The 19900-nt window shown below is 41.6% G+C and overlaps 2 protein-coding genes across 5 annotated transcripts; both read left to right on the forward strand.

Annotated features, from left to right (window-relative positions):
• The first annotated feature begins 916 nt into the window (after positions 1–916).
• Positions 917–2024, forward strand: LOC124304693 (tryptophan-rich protein TspO-like). The gene is made up of 3 exons (XM_046763233.1): positions 917–1048; positions 1187–1402; positions 1642–2024. Exons 1-3 carry the CDS (start codon positions 938–940, stop codon positions 1804–1806), a joined length of 492 nt encoding a protein of 163 aa, XP_046619189.1. The 5' UTR covers positions 917–937; the 3' UTR covers positions 1807–2024.
• Positions 2025–2837: 813 nt separating this feature from the next.
• Positions 2838–19624, forward strand: LOC124304691 (protein enabled-like). 4 transcript variants are annotated; one of them, XM_046763231.1, is made up of 10 exons: positions 11397–11896; positions 12271–12592; positions 13410–13579; positions 14710–14964; positions 16045–16106; positions 16333–16648; positions 17165–17330; positions 17711–17899; positions 18011–18263; positions 18434–19624. In XM_046763231.1, exons 1-10 carry the CDS (start codon positions 11844–11846, stop codon positions 18460–18462), a joined length of 1815 nt encoding a protein of 604 aa, XP_046619187.1. In that variant the 5' UTR covers positions 11397–11843; the 3' UTR covers positions 18463–19624. The 4 variants fall into 4 exon arrangements, with proteins under 4 accessions (XP_046619185.1, XP_046619184.1, XP_046619186.1 ...); XM_046763229.1 differs by lacking the exon at positions 11397–11896 and adding an exon at positions 2838–3051 and having other exon boundaries at positions 16333–17330; XM_046763228.1 differs by having other exon boundaries at positions 11392–11896; positions 16333–17330.
• The last annotated feature ends 276 nt before the right edge of the window (positions 19625–19900 follow it).

Raw genomic sequence — 19900 nt, forward strand, 5'->3', positions numbered from 1 at the left:
GAGAACTTGCATGCACACGGTAATAAACAACTGAAACAATGGCGTTTATGACATTGCACGACGCTTGCAGATCGCAGGCAACCCGACAGGCTGCGATGTTCACGCATCGTTGGATTGATTTGGCTAACAAGACGTAGGGGTAAATTTCACGGACTAAATTCTCGGTTTTTAGGTGTTACCCAAGAGTGCGGTCACTGATCAGCAATTCTTGCCATAATTTTCTTTGGCCTGAAATAGCGTTCGACATCAAGCGAGTGCTGAAAATAATTGCAGAGCCAAAATAGAACTCGAAGCGTGCGATTGCAACATGGCCGACTGCACTGACGTCGCTGCAATTTTATTTCGGCTTTGTGATTATTTCCAGGAGTCTACAAGTTTTGAATGACAATAATTATAGCTAAAAGATGATTTTACTCTTATTGTTTTCAATTAGCTCTGTGCGGAAATACCTGCATGAAAATTGAATAAGGTTTGGCTTGAATGCGTCGCATAACAGCAGAAATTTCATTAGTTCTATAAAACGAGAAGTCGCTGAAATTTTCTTCCACAAATTTCACGAAAAATTCGACCAAACTTTGCGAATTGGAAAGTTTTCGTAACCATTCTTCAAAACCCGCAGAGTAAAATAATGAGAAAATTTTCGATTTTCACTGCAAATTCAGGCAATACGTATTTGTCCGTGAAAATCATGCGAAAAAATTGGGGTAAAATACCCGAAATATTAAATTTCGCAGGATTTTCCCAAGAATCAGTTGACACCAGACTAGAAAGGATCTGGAAGGTATAAGGGGGTGCGACTCTATCTGACCATGACCGATGACGCGTTGATTAAGGCACCGGAGTGGTCTAATCGTGAGATACGAAGGTTCGTGATATTATAACTAGATAATAACGCAGATAGGATGATCAGTTTAACTGGGATTTTCGTGCATTCAATATGGAAGAGAAAAGAGCCGATAATGTCTGGATTTTCCTTGCCGCCATTGTGGTGCCGAACCTTGGTGGTTGGGTCGGCTTTTCCTTCTGGACGGAAAATGAACAGTTTGAGGTAGCCCTTCAATTATGGTCCAGTTATTAATCAAGCCTCAAAAGGCTTAATCCGAGTCCAGTAAGCTGTGTGCTGAACAAAATGTTTCGGTACAATCGATATGAGTAGAAAAAAAAAAAAAAAATTCTTTCCTACTAGAATCGCATCGGTCATCCATCATGGAGGTTTCCAAATTGGATATTCCCCATAGTTTGGACGGTAATGTACACGCTGATGGGAATTGCGTCGTATTACGTGTGGAAGGAAGGACAGGATAGGAAAAAGCTCTGGATACCTTTCGCAGCGTACACTTGTCAACTGATCGTCAACTGGTTTTGGACCCCGCTCTTTTTTATCTGGGTTTTAGTACTTGCGGTGAGTATAAGTCAATTGCAGGTTATTCATCTACCGTTTTTTTTAATTCAGCCTCACGAGCAATGCAAGATTGATGTTGTAGCGTTATGTACTGAACACAAAGAAGTCTTTCCATAATCGCGCAATGTCTTATCATTAGCTGGATAAATTATGGTGTTATAAGATAATGTTTGCTTTATTTTTCAGTGTTTACAAGCATTCTCAATTTCCTAAAATGTTCCACATTTTTTTTTCCTCAGGCCCTGATCAATATCGTTATCCTGTGGGTCATAGTCTTCGTTACGATCGTTCTATTCTACAGGGTAACAAGGAAGGCAGCGCTTTTCATGATACCTTATCTCGTTTGGGTCACGATTCTCATAGCGCAAACTTCGCACTACCATTACATGAACCCGGAACTATGAGCCATTTATTAATTGTGTAATTTATACCGTACCGTTGGCATATTTTTTAATGCTTAATACATATCACACGAATATGAATCAGTATGCCAGACTAATTTTTGATATGATAATAATGTGTAATGCGAGAGAATAAATTTGAGGTAATGCAATACCAGTTGAAACCTGTCTTTATAATATTATTCTTTAAAAATTATTGATATTACCCGTCTCACGTGCACGGAAATGAGCATTTTTTTACATCTCGATATGTGAAATCGTAATTTTTTTTCCGATTATAAGTGATTTTTCGAATCGAAACAAAGCAGTCACTGGGTTTCGACAATCGAATATTTTTAAAAATCATACAGTCATACAGTGGAAAATGTTGTTATTCAGGATCTGTCAAAATTTCACTTGCAAATATCTTTTTCATATTAACAAGCAGCCCGTTGTCAAATGATATTTTTCGATAAAAAAGAAACTGAAACTTAATAAAACCTTTTACTAATTATGTGCAAAAATCCGACCTTGTAATCTATAAATACCCGCGTGCACAAAAAAAAAAAAAAATAATTAAACAAACGTTAAAGATTTACATATCTTACTTACTAAAGTGTGTTGAGCGTGCCGTCACGTGACAGATTTAAGAGTTTTCATGAGGATCTATTTCATTCTTTTGCAAAACTTTAAATCCATTTAAACGTTGTCGTAAAATGGTCGTGCTATTGTCGCTAATTGCGGTCTGGTCATCTCACAATCCGTCAAGCTTACGTTATATTATAACTAATATATATTATAACAAGATTTTTTCGCGCAATAGCAATGCGTAAGCGTAACGGTGAAATTCAGCGATATTTCACTCGGTCGGTAAGAACGGACTACAGCATCCTCTTAATGGAGTGATAAGTAGCGAGCTGATGCGAGAATCGATTTCTCCGCTCCGTCAATTGTTTTGAAAAGTTCGAACGGCGACCGTTAGACGGCAGGCGAGTCGGTGCCGGGTGTCGAGGGCGAGTCGAGTTTCCATTCTCGGTCATTCGTGTTGCGCTAAATCGAAGCCCTCGGTTCCTCGGAGTCGGCAATATGGCCGCTTGGAAGTATAATAGGGTGTTACTGTGGTGTTAGTGGTTCGGTTTTATTTATGTCGAATTACCGTAAATCCTGTCCAAATCTCGCTTGTTTTCATGGGATCAGTGAAATACTGTGCAAACGAAGACATTCGCCCTGTACGAGAGCATAGCAGTTACCAATAACCGGGAACATGAAGTAAGTACAGCGGTTAACGTCGCGTACGTACCATTGCGAAGAATCGAAAGAAACCGAATACACCGAACGAGCCGTTGCGTTGCCCTCGTCGATGATTAAAACGGCCCGCTCCGCGTCATTTCGAATGATCCCCGAAACACGGTGACTCATTTCGCTCCTTCCGCCAGACTCGCCACCCTTCGTCTCTCTCTCTCTCACTCTCACTCACTCACTCTCTCTCCCTCTCTCTCTCTCTCTCTCTGTCTCTCTTTGCGTCAACTGTTTTCCTCCCTTCGCCCACCTCGATTCTTTTTCCAACAACACGTTCGCTCGTCCGGCCTGCCAGCGATCGTCGTTTGTTTACGGCAGAAACCGCGGAGCGATAAGTAAATCGAGGGGAGAAGAAAAGCGAGAAACTTGAGGAACCCTCGACCGATTGACAAAGGAACAACGCTCGTCTCGCGACTTACTCACACGCTCATTGGTCGGGCAACGTCGAATCTCCCCTAATTTAACGCGAAAACGCAACCCGCCTGACAGGGGAAGTACAAACGGGAAACAAATGAAAGCCTGCAAGGCGCGAAAGGGCCCAAAACTACCCTCGATCCGCATGCACGCGTGTCTGTCACAACACGCGTGTGTGTCGCATACGCACGCCGGCATCCCCCGCAGCGTGTGCAGCGTTCTAGATCCTGGAAGTCGGACTTTCGCCGCCTCCTCGTCGAAGTGCGGAGAAACCCGCCGCCTCCCACTCGTGTAACGATTTTTGACAGAAGTTAACGTTTCGCCGGGGTGCGGAGATCCCTACGAAACGACGTGCTTCGGCTGCCGGACGGGTTTCGTTTCGTTTCAATTCTCGAAATCGGTAAAATATTAGTAAGTAGTTGGTCACGGGAGCGATGCGATATATTTTTAGGGAAAATTCGATGTTATGCAGTTTCAGGAGGGTCCGATGCTACCAAATATAACATTATAATCGGTTATTGTTGTAATGATTCTTCTTTAGAAAGAGTCGTTATTTTACAACTTTGGGATTACGTGGAATTTGTATAAGCCGATGATACAGCGACAGCAAACTCAGATTTTGTACATTCAACTTCTTCAGTTATTCCAGAGGTGCGAAATAGTAAATTTTTGTTTCAACATTTTCGATACGTTTATGTTACTAACTTGAGCCTAGTACATTCTGAAAACCCAAACGCATGTTCAAATATATGTATCGTCAAGTTAAAAATTGATCATTTTATTTCAATCTATCTACACTCGTTTAAAGTTACCAACTTCAAGCTCGTTCGAAATTCGCTTGAAATAGCATTAAATTGAGTGAAATTATTGAGTGTCGTATAAACTCATTGAAACCTTGCATTCGTTTGTTACCCGATCCGGAAGCGAATGGCCTCTCGTGAAAACGTGATTGGGCCGAGAATTGGGCTGATACCGTTTGTACGCACATGCCATGCTGGTTTTTTCACGAGGTTGAACTTGGTAACGTTATAGCAACGAAACATCGGGGAAAAATCGTTATTTCCTCAAGTTTGAAATCATTTCGAAGAAAACAAGATTTCGAAATACGAGTGTGTTTTGTTTTACGACGATCTACCGAACTCTTCAGACAGTTCCAAAATGGAATAGATAACGGTTTTTCCTCAACATGAATCATCACGATAACGTGACTAACTTCAATTCGATGGTTTTTCCCAAAACCATTTTACCCTGCATTCTCATTCTTCGATGTTCTGTTTCTATTTACTCATCTTTCTCTTTTCGATGTATAAGTAGGTGTCTTTTCTCGTTACTAATCCCTCAATAATTCACGAAACGTGTTTTTCGTGAGGTTCAAGTTACGTGTAGTGACGTTACTGTAACGTTGCATGTTTAAGAAACATCGTTCCTTCGCACCTTTAGAATTGTCTGAAATTTAACGAAGCATAATAGACAAAACGTACTCGTAACACGAATGCACAATAACGAACTTTTCTTTCATGTCTCGTTGCGTTAACGCTGCTAAATTCAACCTCGTTTTTTTCATCATATTGAAGTTAGTAGCTTCATCGTAACGACTAATGCTGAGGATAAAACCTTTATTTCGCTGTTTTGGAACCGTCTGAAATTCAGTCAACCGTAATAAAAAAGCACACATTCATATTTCGAAATCTTAGTTCATTAAAAATCGTTGTAATATTGAAAAAACAGTGATTTCTTCTTCTACGTTATATAATTTATGATTCCTACGCATTACGTTCACTTGCTTCTAATCATCTTCTCGTATTTTTTTCACTCTGTATTACATGGCGTACGCGTGTATTGGAAAAATGTGGTGCGCGAAAACCAAAGTTCCTCAATAGACTTTCTTTTCAACGGCCGTTGCGGTAATTTCGTATCAATCTGTTCCGAGTTCCTGACCACAGACAACAATGCTTGCAGCGGGTCGTTCAAGATGCTGCCGGAAAAATTACACTATTCGAACATTCATCATTTTTCACAATAGATACGTTCGTTCTCACTTGAGGCAATAGATTTTCCACGTAAATATGATTTCGGAGATGATGAATCACCGTTACTCCGTTCAATTACTATTCGCGTCTAATCGCCTCGTTAAAAAAATTTCTTATTATTACAATTGGCGCGATGACACATCATTTCTCGGATCTAATAGTATACCCGATGATAATAACGGAAAAACCGCGAGTTATTACACGCCTTAAACGATCACAGAATGTAACGAGAGGGTGAAGAAGTAATGAAAGCAATTAAGAAAATCGAAAAAACAAAAAACCTCAAGTCGATAAGATAATTGGAATAACGAATGGCGAAGAAGCAGCAGAAGCATCAGCAGCAGACCGGTTTGCGTAAACACCTCACACCCCGAACAGACTTGCTTTAAGGGTAAGTTTTAAGCCATTCCCAAAAAAAAAAAATTGTAAAAACGCTGTAACAATAACAACGTTGCGGACCAATGCGCATGTATAATTAACATCTGCGGGGAAAAACGGGGGACGAAGAACAAGAGGAATAAGAAGAAAAACAGTGGGGGGGGGGGGAGGGAGAGGCCTCCAAGCCGGCTTAGGTTCGGTTAGGCCGGTTAAATTTGCACGGGTACGTAAATGTAAATCGCAGGACGATGACTTCTCCTCCTTCCCAGCTTCTTCTGCTTCTTATATTCCGCTGCTCTGAAACGTCAGTCGCGAATCCCTCCCCCCCACGTGCGTTTTTGCGATCGCCCAAGGCGTTAAACTGCGGGGTCTAATTTTAAGAATATCGGTCTCGTTGTTCGACTTTGTTATATATATATATATATCCACGATTGCACTCGCCTACATTGTACGCCCTGTGGCATTTCGATCTAAACTATGTATAAATAGGTATAACCTGCGCCTCGAGACCCTGTCTCTGCAAAATTCCTTCGAATATGCACGCAGCTTTATACACTGAGAGAAATTTTTAGTTCAGTTTACCGCTCAGTCCTTGAATATTTTCATATTTTACCACAAACGAAAAGTATAGTTCTAGGTAGAAAATGAAAATTAGTTTTATAGGTCTTACCGGAAAATTTAACGCTCGTGCAAGAATAAATTGACGTTAAAGCCTTGTTCAACTAAAAAAAAAAATAGAGTAAACCGAAGAAACTGATTTTGCGTTGCAATAACCAAAAAAGGATCGACGATAGCGCAAAACGGTTAGGCGTACCTCGTTTTTCGTAATTCCAACAATATTCGAACAGTTTTTTTTTTTTTATAACGATACCTGTTTTACTCAATTTTTCCAGTTATTGTAACAAATGAAATTATTCACCGTTCAAAATTTATTTCTGCAGTTGTCTCAACTCTGAAACATTACCCTGAGTGTTTTTTTTTTGTTTTTTTTTTCTCGTTTTTAGATTTTTTATTCAACCACCCATGCGAAACGATGAAATTCATCGACGATTATCAACACGACGAATCAATTTCAAATCGTCGATCCGCCAGCGATGAATAATTTTTCATTAGTAAAATAAACTGCGATCAATCGAAAGCGTTTTAGTCACCCTTCAAACTCACCGCAGCGATGATGAATTACAACGTCTACTCGGCTCGACAATTGTCAGGATTCAGGTAAATTGCCGTCGAGTAACGGACACTCGTCGGTGTTGTTGGTATATATATACATATAATAACATCGTGTAAGTTACCGCGAGTCAGATTCAGCCGAACGTAATTAGCTCGACATGACGAACAGGTGAATCATCGAGGTGATCGAGGAACCGAGTTACCTGACTAACAGCTCGTGTCTCATCGCGTTCCCATTACCCCGACTATGTAAGATAAAACCGGCTTGTCTCGGTATTCGTTGTCGTCATCATCATCATCATCATCATCGTCATCATCATCATCATCATCATCATCGTCATCATCATCATGACCGGCATCGTTACGGACGAGGTGGTGCGAGCCAATTCGGAAGCCGGCTCCTCCTTTCACCGAGCAGGTGACTGAAGCTCGGGTTTCTTTTTTTTTCTTTCTTTTTTTTTTTTACTACCCTGCGGATGACGAACGGCGAAAATGAAGAAAAAGAATAACGAGAAGGGGAATGAAAAGGAGGGATGCGATTGTGCCGCGGCGTGTGCAGTCTGCAGAAATACGGCCAATGTTATAGTCCTTGGATCGGTACGCTGTTGGGTATAACGATCGGCCCCTTATCGTCTTCGTTGTCGTCGGCATTGTGATCGCAGCTAATCAAGTCCGCTGAAACGTCACGAATCGTTACAAGGGGGAAGGAAGGGAGAGAAGAAGAAGAAGAAGAAAAAAAAAACAAAAATTAAGTTAAAAATAAAAATACCGAGAAACTGATGCTCGTACAACGGTGTTAAAAAATTCTTCCACCCGCGTATTTTTTTTTTTTTTTTTTTTTCTGTACGTCTGACACGTTCGTGTCAGTCATTGGTGGTTCTACGTTTTGGCCGACGTATGCCGTCATTGTTTAACACTGAAATGTATAACGAATATGCATAGTATTTTCTAAACGAACTGACACGTGCTACGTGGTATTGAAATTGGAATAAATGATGTCACTAGAGATAGAGATAGAGATAGAGATACATATGTACATTTAAAGAGGGATTAACACTCACGTACTTATCGAGTATACTTCTTATCGGGTTCAATCGCGGCTGCTTTGCGAAGGATGAAAGGAACGCTTTCATCGATCAACAAATATCACCGCGGACTTTTACCGCTCCACGTATCTCGTAAGTGTAATGCACGCTTATTTGCTCTTTCTCGCTCTCTCCGTTGCGTCGGGATGACAAAAGCCCTCATCCACCTGGATGAATGAACCAGAAACAGGGAAGTTGGTTTTCACTTTTCTCTTTTTCTCGTTTTTTTTTTTCCCTTCTATTTCTCTTGTTCCGTTGTGCGCAGTCCCTCCAGTGCAGCTTTTCTCTCACTTTTTGAACGTCCTGAATACGGGTAGTAGTTTGCTCATTTAGAGCTTAAGCGTTGAGGGAATATTCGGGGAATTCAGTTTTGTGGAATAGAATTAAATTTCTTAAAGTCTGGAATCGGGTGGGGGACAAACGAGTCAGGTTATACGAATGTGTCTGATAAAAAATAATAATAATTATCAACCACGTTATCGTCAGCAGCAGCAACAGCAGCAGAAGTTGTTTACTTTCTAACGATATCTAGAAAATGTTAACCGTCACCGTCGGGTTAGAGAGAAATCCAAGGAATTTCATGCACTCGTCGTGAACTTGTTCAATCCAGAGTCCTAATCTCGAGTCCTAAGTCGAGTGGCCGGGCGTTAGAGTTGCAACCCAATGGCAAGGAGAGACGGTGTACGCTAAGAGAAATTTTCTTATTCCGGTTACCGCTCAGTCCTTGACTATTTTCATTTTTTACCACAATCGAAAAATATAGTTCCAGGTAGAAAATGAAAATTAGTTTTCTAGCTGTTACCGGAAAGTCTGGTATCCGTTGCTATTCTTTCTCATTACGATCGCTGTTGCTAGATTTTCTTGCAACTGTTGCGAAAATTTAACGCTCGTGCAACGATAAATTGACGTTAAAGCCTTGTTTAACTTAAAAAAGTAGAGTAAACCTCGGAAACTGATTTTGCGTTGCGATAACCAAAAAAGGATCGACGATAGCGCGAAATGTTTAGGCGTACCTCGTTTTTCGTAATTCCAACAATATTCAAACGGTTTTTTCAACGATACCAGTTTTACTGAATTTCTCTAGTTACTGTAACAAATGAAATTATTCTCAGTGTAGAGTTTCACGGTTATAGGTATAAAGAAGCAAGGAACCGTGCCTTGCACCATGCACACCATCTAGATCCGGGTATTCACGTAACGCGGAAGAAGGATGCGAGAAGTTGAAACGTGATAGCGATCCGTCGTCGTCTCGTGATCTGCAAGTATAAACCTGAGAATCACGCTCTTGTTTTGCATTCTGTTAAGCTGCGGTACGCGGAACCTCCCGACGATGGTTTCTCCGGATGACCGGAAGTGTGGAGAGAAAAAGCTTCCCGCCGATCGATTTCCAAAGCTCCGATTACGATTGTCGGCATCGCGATCAACCTCCGTTAATCAGTAATCGCGTTAATCGTCCGTGTAATTAAGAAGGTCATCGGCGACTATTCATGTTTCTTCGCTGCAGGCACACGTGTCTGACTTTCGTTTCACTCGGTCGATAACGTCGTATGCTATCAAATGTGGCAATTGTACCAAGTCGATGTTACGAGTTTGGGAATCTATTGGTGTGGTGTAGATTAAAGATCATCCATTCGTATTTGCAGCAACAGTTTCAAGCGGTAACAGGAACAACGCATTGTTTTTCCGCACCATTCCCACAGCAATGATGATGGGATTTTTTTTAATAGTCCTTTTCGAATGTTTTCGCGAATCTGCCAGCTATGAAGCGAGAATGGTTAAAAATACCCTGGAATATGTGTCACGTAGGATAGAAAACGCGCGTACGATTGTTGTTATCAGGAGGAATGTGTACCGCAGCCGGAAGTGGTCGGCAACATCCTGCAGTGAAACATTTCATCCGGAGACTTCAGTCTGTACAATAAAGTTGTCCGAAGCGTTGGACGTTACGGGATCACCGCAGATCAGAACGTCTTGAAGGACCAGAACCGGGTTCGCGAATATCTGCCGGAAGTTGGAAAGACATAACGTGATCGGTGAACTTCTGTCTCCTTGGGATTCGTGACCGTGTTTCATTTGTGTAGTGCAGAAAGTTTTTTTTTTTTAACGACTTCGGTATTAACCCGAGATACGGTTTCTTATGATTTTTATCGAAAGCTGAAAAATATTAGACTGTCAAGGAGAAGCGGAACGGTGGTAAAAGATATGCAGTTCGCTCGATTGAATTTCATTCCTAGTATCCTACGTAACCGTCATGGTGGCGATGTATTTACGATACTCGACATATCGGTTGATGTATTATCAGATGTTATGTAACGATGTTCTTCTATAAATTTTAGTTTGTTCAACAACGGCGTAACGCTTATACTGCGATTTATATACTTCATTTCACAATACTCAAGGGCAAAAAAGTTTCATCGTAGAAACCATTTTTTACCACCCTTGTTCCAAGGAGAATCGAATCCGCAACCCGAGGAGAAAAAAGTTAAGGGATTCAGGGGACGAGTATGAGTTGACTTTGACGTATGGGGATAAAATGTATATATGTATACGTGTTCAGTCGTGTGGGATAAAGAACATTTTTCATAGAAATTATTCGTCCGAGTTGAGATGTCGGTCCGATTTCAATTGCCAGGACTACTAACTTTTTAAGAGACAAGAGAACGTCGAAAATATACCGTCGCCAAAGATATTTCAACTTTATTTGTAAAGTTATTTCTGAAAGAAAATTACATCGTTAGCGAATGAAATTGGATGAAAAAAAATAATCGAAATCAAACCAATACTATCAGGTACTCGTTTAACCTCAATGAATCATTCTGAGCGAATTTCATCCCAAAAATTTATCAAACTCCTCGTAGATTTCAGGAATAGACTTTGACAGTCGTTCGTTTTGGTGGAAATCAATTCTGTAATCGAAAAAAAAATTCCTTCAAATTTTTTTTCCATTTTACCTCAACTTTGCCGATGTCTTGCAATATTTAAACAATGAATTGTGGTTAGGAAAACTGAATCGAGCCTCTTCTCCGATCCTTAAACAATACCTAGATATTTTTTGTTGCGATTTTTAGAACAAATTGTCGAAGCAGGATATCGCTTTTTTGGAACTGGAAAACCGTTATTCGATTCTGCCGCGGTGTGACGAATTAGGGTTAACGTCTAATTTTACACCGCAAGGACGAGGCAATTATTTACCGGAAAAAGTTGTTCGTTTTTCAGTGATGAATCGCTAAAAAGAAGTTTGAGAATGCTCGAACACTGCTCATTATCGTCGATGATAAAACTTTCCGGGTAGCGGTGTGAAACAGGGTGCTCACCACGAAACAACGAGGGCAACATGCTGCAGACGTAATTGAATCCCCGCGTTTTCCCCGTTTCGCAAAAGTCAACCGATACCCCGGAGGCACACCAGAGGCAACACCGTAAAGCGAATCCTTGAAAGACTCGCGCGGTGAGGTGTCACGAAAATGGCATCGTTTACTTGCAAAGCTGGCGGGGAGCTTGCGGCGATGAAGTAATCGTCTTAGCCGGCTTCCTCCTTCGGACAGTGTTGTAAAAATAAACAAGGTGACAGGGTGACTTCCTCTGTCCTTGGCTCGGGCCAACGCCTAACGGTACCCCGGAACAAGGGTAAAGTACAACCCAAGGACGACACGTACCCTTCATCGGCAAGACCATCGCCGACATGACAACCGCTAATCACAAACGTTGGTCCGACTGGAATACCTACTGGGCATGGTATTGAATGCTAACTAATTCCATTCGCTTCCAAGCCGTTCGTTACCGTCTGTTCCATTTCTGTTTTCGGCTCGCCCCTAAGCCAACGCACGCGTGGCAGCGTCTCTAATGACGAATAACAATGATCTCTTACCACTTGGCGAGTATGGTGGATCTTTGCATCGAATCTTACTTCCGAAACACGCGATGTTCCTACGTCAGATTACCGAATCCGTGTCACAATGTCGGTGAATCCGTTATTGTTCCATTCGTCGTGTACGCGAGTATTTCGAACTCGTTTTGGTTTCAATTTATCGTTTATCGACATACCGACTTCGCTCTGGTACTTGGTGTGTACCGTACTTAACGAAACAATGTCATTATCCATTTCGCAGTGAGGTAAGCATATCATCAGCACGGGCGTCGGTGATGGTGTACGACGACGTGAACAAGAAATGGGTGCCGAGCGGAAGTTCGTCCGGCTTATCGAAGGTGCAGCTGTACCATCACCAGGTGAACAACACCTTCAGAGTGGTCGGTCGGAAGCTCCAGGACCATGAGATAGTGATAAACTGCGCTATCCTCAAAGGACTGAAGTACAATCAGGCTACGGTTACGTTTCACCAATGGCGGGACAACAAACAAGTTTACGGGCTGAACTTCTCGAGTAAAGATGACGCCGATGCTTTCGCCAAGGCCATGCTGCAGGCCCTCGACGTAAGTGTTGTGTATACTTTTTATTTCCCTTTTTCTGTCTCTTCGCCGAGTCGAAATTCTTTCTTTTATCAACCATTCCCGTCTTGGAACTATGCACCTTGGAGAAAGGTCCCCGTATCTTTTCACTTCTCGTATTATATATTACACTTGTTTACCCTGCGGAGATGATATGCGGACGTCAAAAATGGGGCGGCTTTCTTACCTTTATACATATACTATCTTCGATACACTTTACACAGCTGTACCTGGAGAGATACGGATATATATTGAATTACTTCATTGTCAGGCTGGTCGCACACGAAATCAACCGGACGCTTGCGTGGGAGTAAGAAAAGAAGATAAAGAGAAAGAAAGAGAGGAGAGAGAGAGAGAGAGAGAGAGAGAAGGCAACGTGCAGAGTGCATCGAGCCACATGCCGTGTAATTGGATAACTTCTCCCGGCCACACGAATATTATATCCGATGCAAAAAATTACGTCAACGCGTCAGCCTTCGCTTTTTCACTCCAATAATTCACAAACGAGATTCAACTCGGTTATTAAGACCATTTACCAAAACCCTGACTCGAATATATCAGCCGCTCCATTTTCCGAATCCGACTCACTGCGTGAGATTATGCAGTTTTTTTTTCCTCCTTACCTTTCGTTACAGATCAACGACGATTATCCAATAACCGTGACAATTGGCAGTGTCTATCAATTTAGAAACCTTTAACTTTATAATGAAGTAAATTGAGCTCGCGGCGTATTATGATACATCAGTAGCCATTGAAAGATCGAACTTTAACCCGTACTAATCCGTCTGAATTTTCGTCCCAGGTCCTCAGCAACGGCAGCAATATCTCGAGGAGTTTGGGTCCGGCAGTCGCTTCCACAGCACCGGCGAATTACCAGCAACAGCAACAGTCCCAACAGCAACAACAACAGCAACAACAACAGCAACAGCCTCTTGGTATCACCCAGCAGTACGAAGAGGACATGGGATACAGGTCAGTCCCTAGATTCGTTTTTCTTATCCAATTTTACTTGATCTTTTTTTTGCGGTTTTACCTTTCACCTCGATTCACGTTCCGTGTTCCATTTCTCGAGTGCTCTCTTTGTCCCCGATGTTTTCGTTTCTGTCCAATACGTGACGGGAGTATGTTATCTGCAATAATATGGTAAACAGGATAAGACGACGATTACGGCGTTTCAGGACGATTCGAGAACCCGAATAGCGGCACTTTGCCAACGATTATATGTAAATGTTCCTGCAAGGATCCATCGACTCAGATTTCTGAAGAGGACTAATAGACCCTGACTATTCTTAAACTCACAATGTACATACCTGCTCCGTCTCTTTCATTCTTGTCACTATATAATTTATGACTAGTATAATATTAGTAGAACCATATTATTAGAAATACCGAACATGAGGTAAGGAGGCTCTTTGGGTGCTAATTAGCTGCTAATTACGTGCTATTTTGAAAAATACGATGCATAATTTTACTCGAATGATACTTCGGTTATATTGTACATTGCTTTGACGGGATTCTCCGAAATAAATTGAATAAGGAAAAATTTACGGCATTGTTTAGACCGCAGGTGCAATTCCAAAGTCCCTGAACTCTGCAGGACATATGCTCCGTGCAATCAGGCCGCCCGGAAACTTTGATCGAGTTACTCATTATTCCAACTGACTAAATGACACCTGGTAATTGAATAAATCACTCCGTGTCGCCTGCGAACAAGGGGATAGCTGAGTATAAATCGCGACAATTAAATTACTGCGTATTGAATTAACGAATTAATTTAACGAAACAGTTGGATAGATAAAGATAATATATCTACTGCGAAGAAGTGACTCAATAGCAGCGATGACAAGTGTCTATAAATAGATGGATAAACGAATCAATGCAGGATAAGGAGACAACTCACGATCAACTGTATCTTGTATGCTCAGTCAAGATAACAACTGACAAAGTACAATCCAGATAACCGAAATGACTGTAGCAATAACTTCATCGATGTAGAAACTACTGAGAATGAGTTACCAACCGTTTGAATGCCTCAATGATCCCATGCAAATAGCAGGTACCTACTTATCGTCACTGGTCAATGATGTGTTGGGTGCTTCCAGTCAGAGTCAGAGTCAAAGCCAAAGCCAGGCCCAAAGCGGATCTGGTCCCGTTCAGGGGGGCCTGGGGATGGTAGGAAGCATAGGGAGCGTAGGGAGCGTGTCGAGAGTTTCCTTGTCCCTGGGGCACCTCGGTGGAAGCCCTGCCCCCCCATCGGCAACCGCCGCTCCGATAGCGAGCGGCATCACAACCGTCATTCAGGTCGGGGGTGGAGTTGCGAGTCGGGGATCACCGGCTGATCGCGAGAACGTCATGAGGTGACTTACGACTGCCGGATATCATTGTCTCTGCTTACATCCATGTTATAGATATGCGGTATAACATGTAAAGCCGGTGCTGGAAATAATATTTCTCAAATAACATTGTCACGTTATTCAAATACCGCTGACCTTTCAACTCACACTTCGCTTTTCTTTGTTTCTTTATCTGTTTATTTGGATTTACGAATCTTGTCACTTTTTTTTTCGGTACTGGTGAATTATCACTCGCATCTTATCGATCGGAAAAATTCTAGAATTTTGAGTACCCACTCGGGTGGGCGGACATACATTTTGGAAAATCAAATGGCCTTTAGGTAGAGAACAAACGAAATTTCGGAGTGATCTGAGTATTCCTCAAGTTGATATAAAAAATTATCAACTGCTACAACTATCGTTATTCGTCAAGTGATTTCACAAAATTGATGATCCTCGTTCAGTTAGAGCGATTGGGAATAGATCGAAGATCCAAGTGCAGAGGTTCTTACCAATAACGATACAGCGCGCATGTTCTTCAGCGTTGGTGCCCTGAATAATACAATGACAAATCATCAATGCGATGTGATCCCTTGATCAGTTTTAGAGATTATGAATTAATTGCAGTTATATGTCTTTCCGCTATGCGTAATGTAGTTATAAAATCTTGTGAATAACAAAATATGTTTATAATAAGGAAATGAAAAATTGGATTGTAGCGATCGTCACAGCGGGCGACTCTACAACCTTAACCTACATCGAAATTATATTTCATTTTGCCTCTATGCATATACGCCAGTTAATGCGGACTGAACTGGTTCTACTGTACTACCCACTAATATCAATAATGTTTCAAATTTTACTAGCATCCTTTCTAGGTAGCTGGTTTCTAGAGGTATAACCAAATATCCTAATTTTTCTAATCATGTTAGTCTAGCTGGCTGACTAATACGCTTTGCTCTAACCTCAAATACATATATTTAAGAATAAATTATTTTTCACGCAAGTTTAAAGGAGAAAAACCTTTTATTAAGAGAAAAGAATTTCGAAACAAAAAATCAACTTCAGACCTCCTAATTCATGTAAAAATTTTACCACACACAGAACCATGACCAGAGAAGACGTGGCGATAATTCAAGAGCGACGGATGTCTCAACAGAACCAAGGTACAGTGATAAAAAAATTCCATTCAAAACACGTTGAACGTTGCAATTTTCAAAACAAATAATCATTTCTTGCGTAATCATTGCCTCGGCGTCGGCAGCGCCCCGGCCGCGTTCGTGGCCACGGATCGAGAGGTCCTGGGTTCGAATCCGAATGGGGCCGTGGTTTTTTCATCAACATTTTCCGTCCCATTGGCTTTCCTGGCTAATGATGATGGTTTCTTCGCAGTAATGAGCAGCCCAAGCGCTGCGGTTCCACCGGGGTGTCCGCCAGCGGCCCAACAACAGTCCGGCCATCATCGGACTTCGTCAGCACCCCCGGCGCCTCAACCGCCGGTAATGCCGGGCCCTATAAACCCGGCACAATCACAAATAGGGGGCGGTGGTCCGCCGGTACCGCCGCCACAACCACCGGCAGCACCCCCACCACCCTGCCCGCCGTGTCCGCCGTGTCCACCGTGTCCACCAGCGACGATAAGCTACCAACAGCAACAGCCTCCGAGCGTCAGCACCGCACCCGTACCGCCCCCGATGATGATGAACCAGTACGCATCATCCTCCCAAAATCCCAACCAGTCACAATCCCAGCCAATATATGGTACCAATCAGGGGAACCAGTACGGTGTTGTTGGTCAAAACAGTATTTACGGTGTCGGTGGTAGTGTGAGTCAGAGTAACGGTGCTAACCAATACTGCACTGGTAGTCAGAACAGTCTGTACGGTTCGACGACGATTCAAGGCGGTCACTTTGGTAGTAATCCGAGCATTCAGAACGGCCAACAACAGCAACAGTACGGTAGTAATAATTCCATAAACCAGTACGCGACCACTGGTCATAATCAACAGTCACAGTACGCGGTTGTTGGGAACGGTTCCCAGACTCAGTCACAGTCGCAGTATGCGGTAGTTGGCAATGGTACTCAGCAATATGGGTCGACCACCGCTACCCAGTTGAGTAATAATAATTCGACAAACCCGTACGGTACCCCTTCAAATTTGGTCAATCAGTACGGCTCTCATTCCATTTTGAATTCTAACACTTATGCTCCTCCGGTTGGCAGCAACGGCCCACCGCCACCCCCCATGGGCCCACCTGGTGGCCCTGCTGCCCCACCCCCACCTCCACCTCCGCCCGCACCCAACGCTAACTCAAACAGCTCAGATGCACCGCCCGATACCAATTCGTTAGCTGCTGCCCTCCAGGCTGCGCGTCTTAAAAAGAAACAGGTAAGTTCCGAACAGCAAATATACTTTGTTCAGAATTTTCAGTTGTAACAATTTCCATGCTCCGATATTACATGATCCAAATTTGTTTGGTATCTCAATGAATGTGATTTTATGTATCTTAATACAACTGAAGATCTTTGCTCTGAAGCACGTTTGTACAACAACTCCATCGATGAAATCGATCTTTTTCTATGCGCATTTTTAATCAACAATTAGGAAATCACATGCTGAGTCCTGACTGGACACCCTGGATTTCTAGCGAAGAGAAGATAATGGCTTACATGCAGACCGATGTCTTTCATCCGTTCATTTTCATCAATCACCATTGTCGTTTTCTTGTTTCGTTTTTTGCTTCTTTCTCCTCATGTTGTACTTTTTAGCAATCCCAGCCAATCGAGAACAGCGGCTCGAGCACAAGCAGTAGTGGTAGCGCCACTGGAGGGGGCGGCAACTATGGAACACTTGGACGTGGCGGAGGCGGAGGAATAGCTTCTATGATGGATGAGATGGCTAAAACACTTGCACGCAGGCGCGCAGCTGTTGAAAAGAAACAGCCAGAACAGCCTCCGGTATGTACCAAGAAGTAACAGAGTCGCGCTTACTTTATTCTGAAAAAAATTGTAAGATCAGCCTTGAATTCACTTGTCGAGATTGACCAGACGGTGAAATTTTCTTTTCAGGAGCCAGAGAATTCGCCGGGAAAGGGTACCTGGGATAAGAACAATTCGTCGAATAACAAATTCGCGAATGGCGCCGAATCCCCAAAGTCAGCTCGCAAGAGGTTCGGCTCCGCATCGGAAGACACATTGCTCAAGGTGAACGGAGTCAACGAAGGTACGCCGTTGTCCGCCCAAGAAATGGAGGCATTTAAGGCTGAAATAATCAAGGACGTTCGTAGAGAGTTTCAAAAGATGAAACAGGAGATAATCGAAGGTATGTTTCAAATTTTAGGCATTCTCGACGTGTACGGAAAGAGACAAGGATATTACAACAATATCTATATTTATCATCAATCTTTTCTTCGCTAAAAATTAAGAAATTTCATTTTATTCTGTATATATGAAGGAATTCGATGAATGTGGGACTTTTATTTTATTTTTCAGCACTCAGGTCGGAATTGAGCAGAAGGTAAAGTCAGCCTGATTTATCTTAAGGTTCATTTTCTACGGTATATTTATAAATGGATTCTACTGAAGTAAAAAAAAAAAAAGAAAAAAAAACTAAAAACTAAAACAGAAAAAAAACCACATAAGAAATGAAGAAAAAAAAATAAGTTAAAAGTAAGAAATTCATCATCGACAAGCGCGGAAGACACCGATTTTCATCAGACTTACATTGGGGGGGAAAAAAAAATAACCGAAGAAAATCAGAATAGAAGTTACAAAACTAAACAACGGAGAAAGTAACCAATAGAAGATATTGTTGGAAGAACAAAGCGAATGAACGGGAATAGAAAAGAAAAGAAGAGAGAGAGATACATACACGATGTAGTAATATCCATGTATATCAGCCATTTGTATGTATAAGTACCTTGAATTAACTTAAATTAACTTAACTTAAATTAAATTAAATTATAATTAGTATATTACGTCTCTTACATTATACATATACATAACTACACGTATGTATGTATATTGCCTTTACGGTCGATATAACAAAATAGGTATCTACCTACCTATAATAATTAACGATACACTTATAATCGTCGCAATAACGCGTGCTGCTCATTGTCGTCCATTATTTTGGGCCTGAAACACCTTCTGTCGCGTCTAAAACGAAGGTTTTTCTTTTCGTAAACAACGTGTACCGCGATCACCATATTTATCTACCACAAATTTTTTTTCTCCTTAATTCGATCACCGACACTGCAAAAATCTACGGTTTTACGTAATTGTCCCCCTCGCCCCCGCCCCCCCAAAAAAAAAAGACAAAAAAAAGAAAAATAAGTCTGGACTCGATTGCTTTTGGTAACTATATTCTTATTTTATCGTAAGTTTCGTATTATGAAATCAATTGTCACCGACTTGGGTATATAAGCGCGTATTAAAATTTGTGCGTTCGTGTAAACTCGTGAAAGAGTTCAAAATCGGGAACGTCGATGGTTGATATATTTGTGAACTAAATACTTTTTTTTTTTCCTTCACGCTCAGGATGAACGACGTTCGGTCTACTTAAACTTGTCTTGCTGATTAAAGGATATCGATCAGTTGCTCAATTTATCTCTTCGTTTAGAATTTGAGTGAAAAAAAAAAAAAAAAAATGAAAGAAAGAAATAAATTAAAACAAAAAAAATATATATCAACCAGACACGTCGAATTTTACGCAAGTTTTAGATATCAATTCGAGATCATTAAATGATACTTGATGATAAAAAAAATAAGGATAAAAATAACGCACACGTAGGCGCATAAATTTTTGAATTACCTAATCGCTAGACGCGCTGTCATATCCTCCGCCCGCCCTTCCACGACGTAATCGAGCTGTGAACATTGACGTACATTTAATAGGGATCAAAGTCAGTAAAGATCTGTGGTATCTGTGATATACTTCAGAAATAATCACATTTCGAA

The sequence above is a fragment of the Neodiprion virginianus genome, chromosome 5 (genome assembly GCF_021901495.1).
Source record: "Neodiprion virginianus isolate iyNeoVirg1 chromosome 5, iyNeoVirg1.1, whole genome shotgun sequence".
In the NCBI taxonomy this organism is placed as follows: domain Eukaryota; kingdom Metazoa; phylum Arthropoda; class Insecta; order Hymenoptera; family Diprionidae; genus Neodiprion; species Neodiprion virginianus.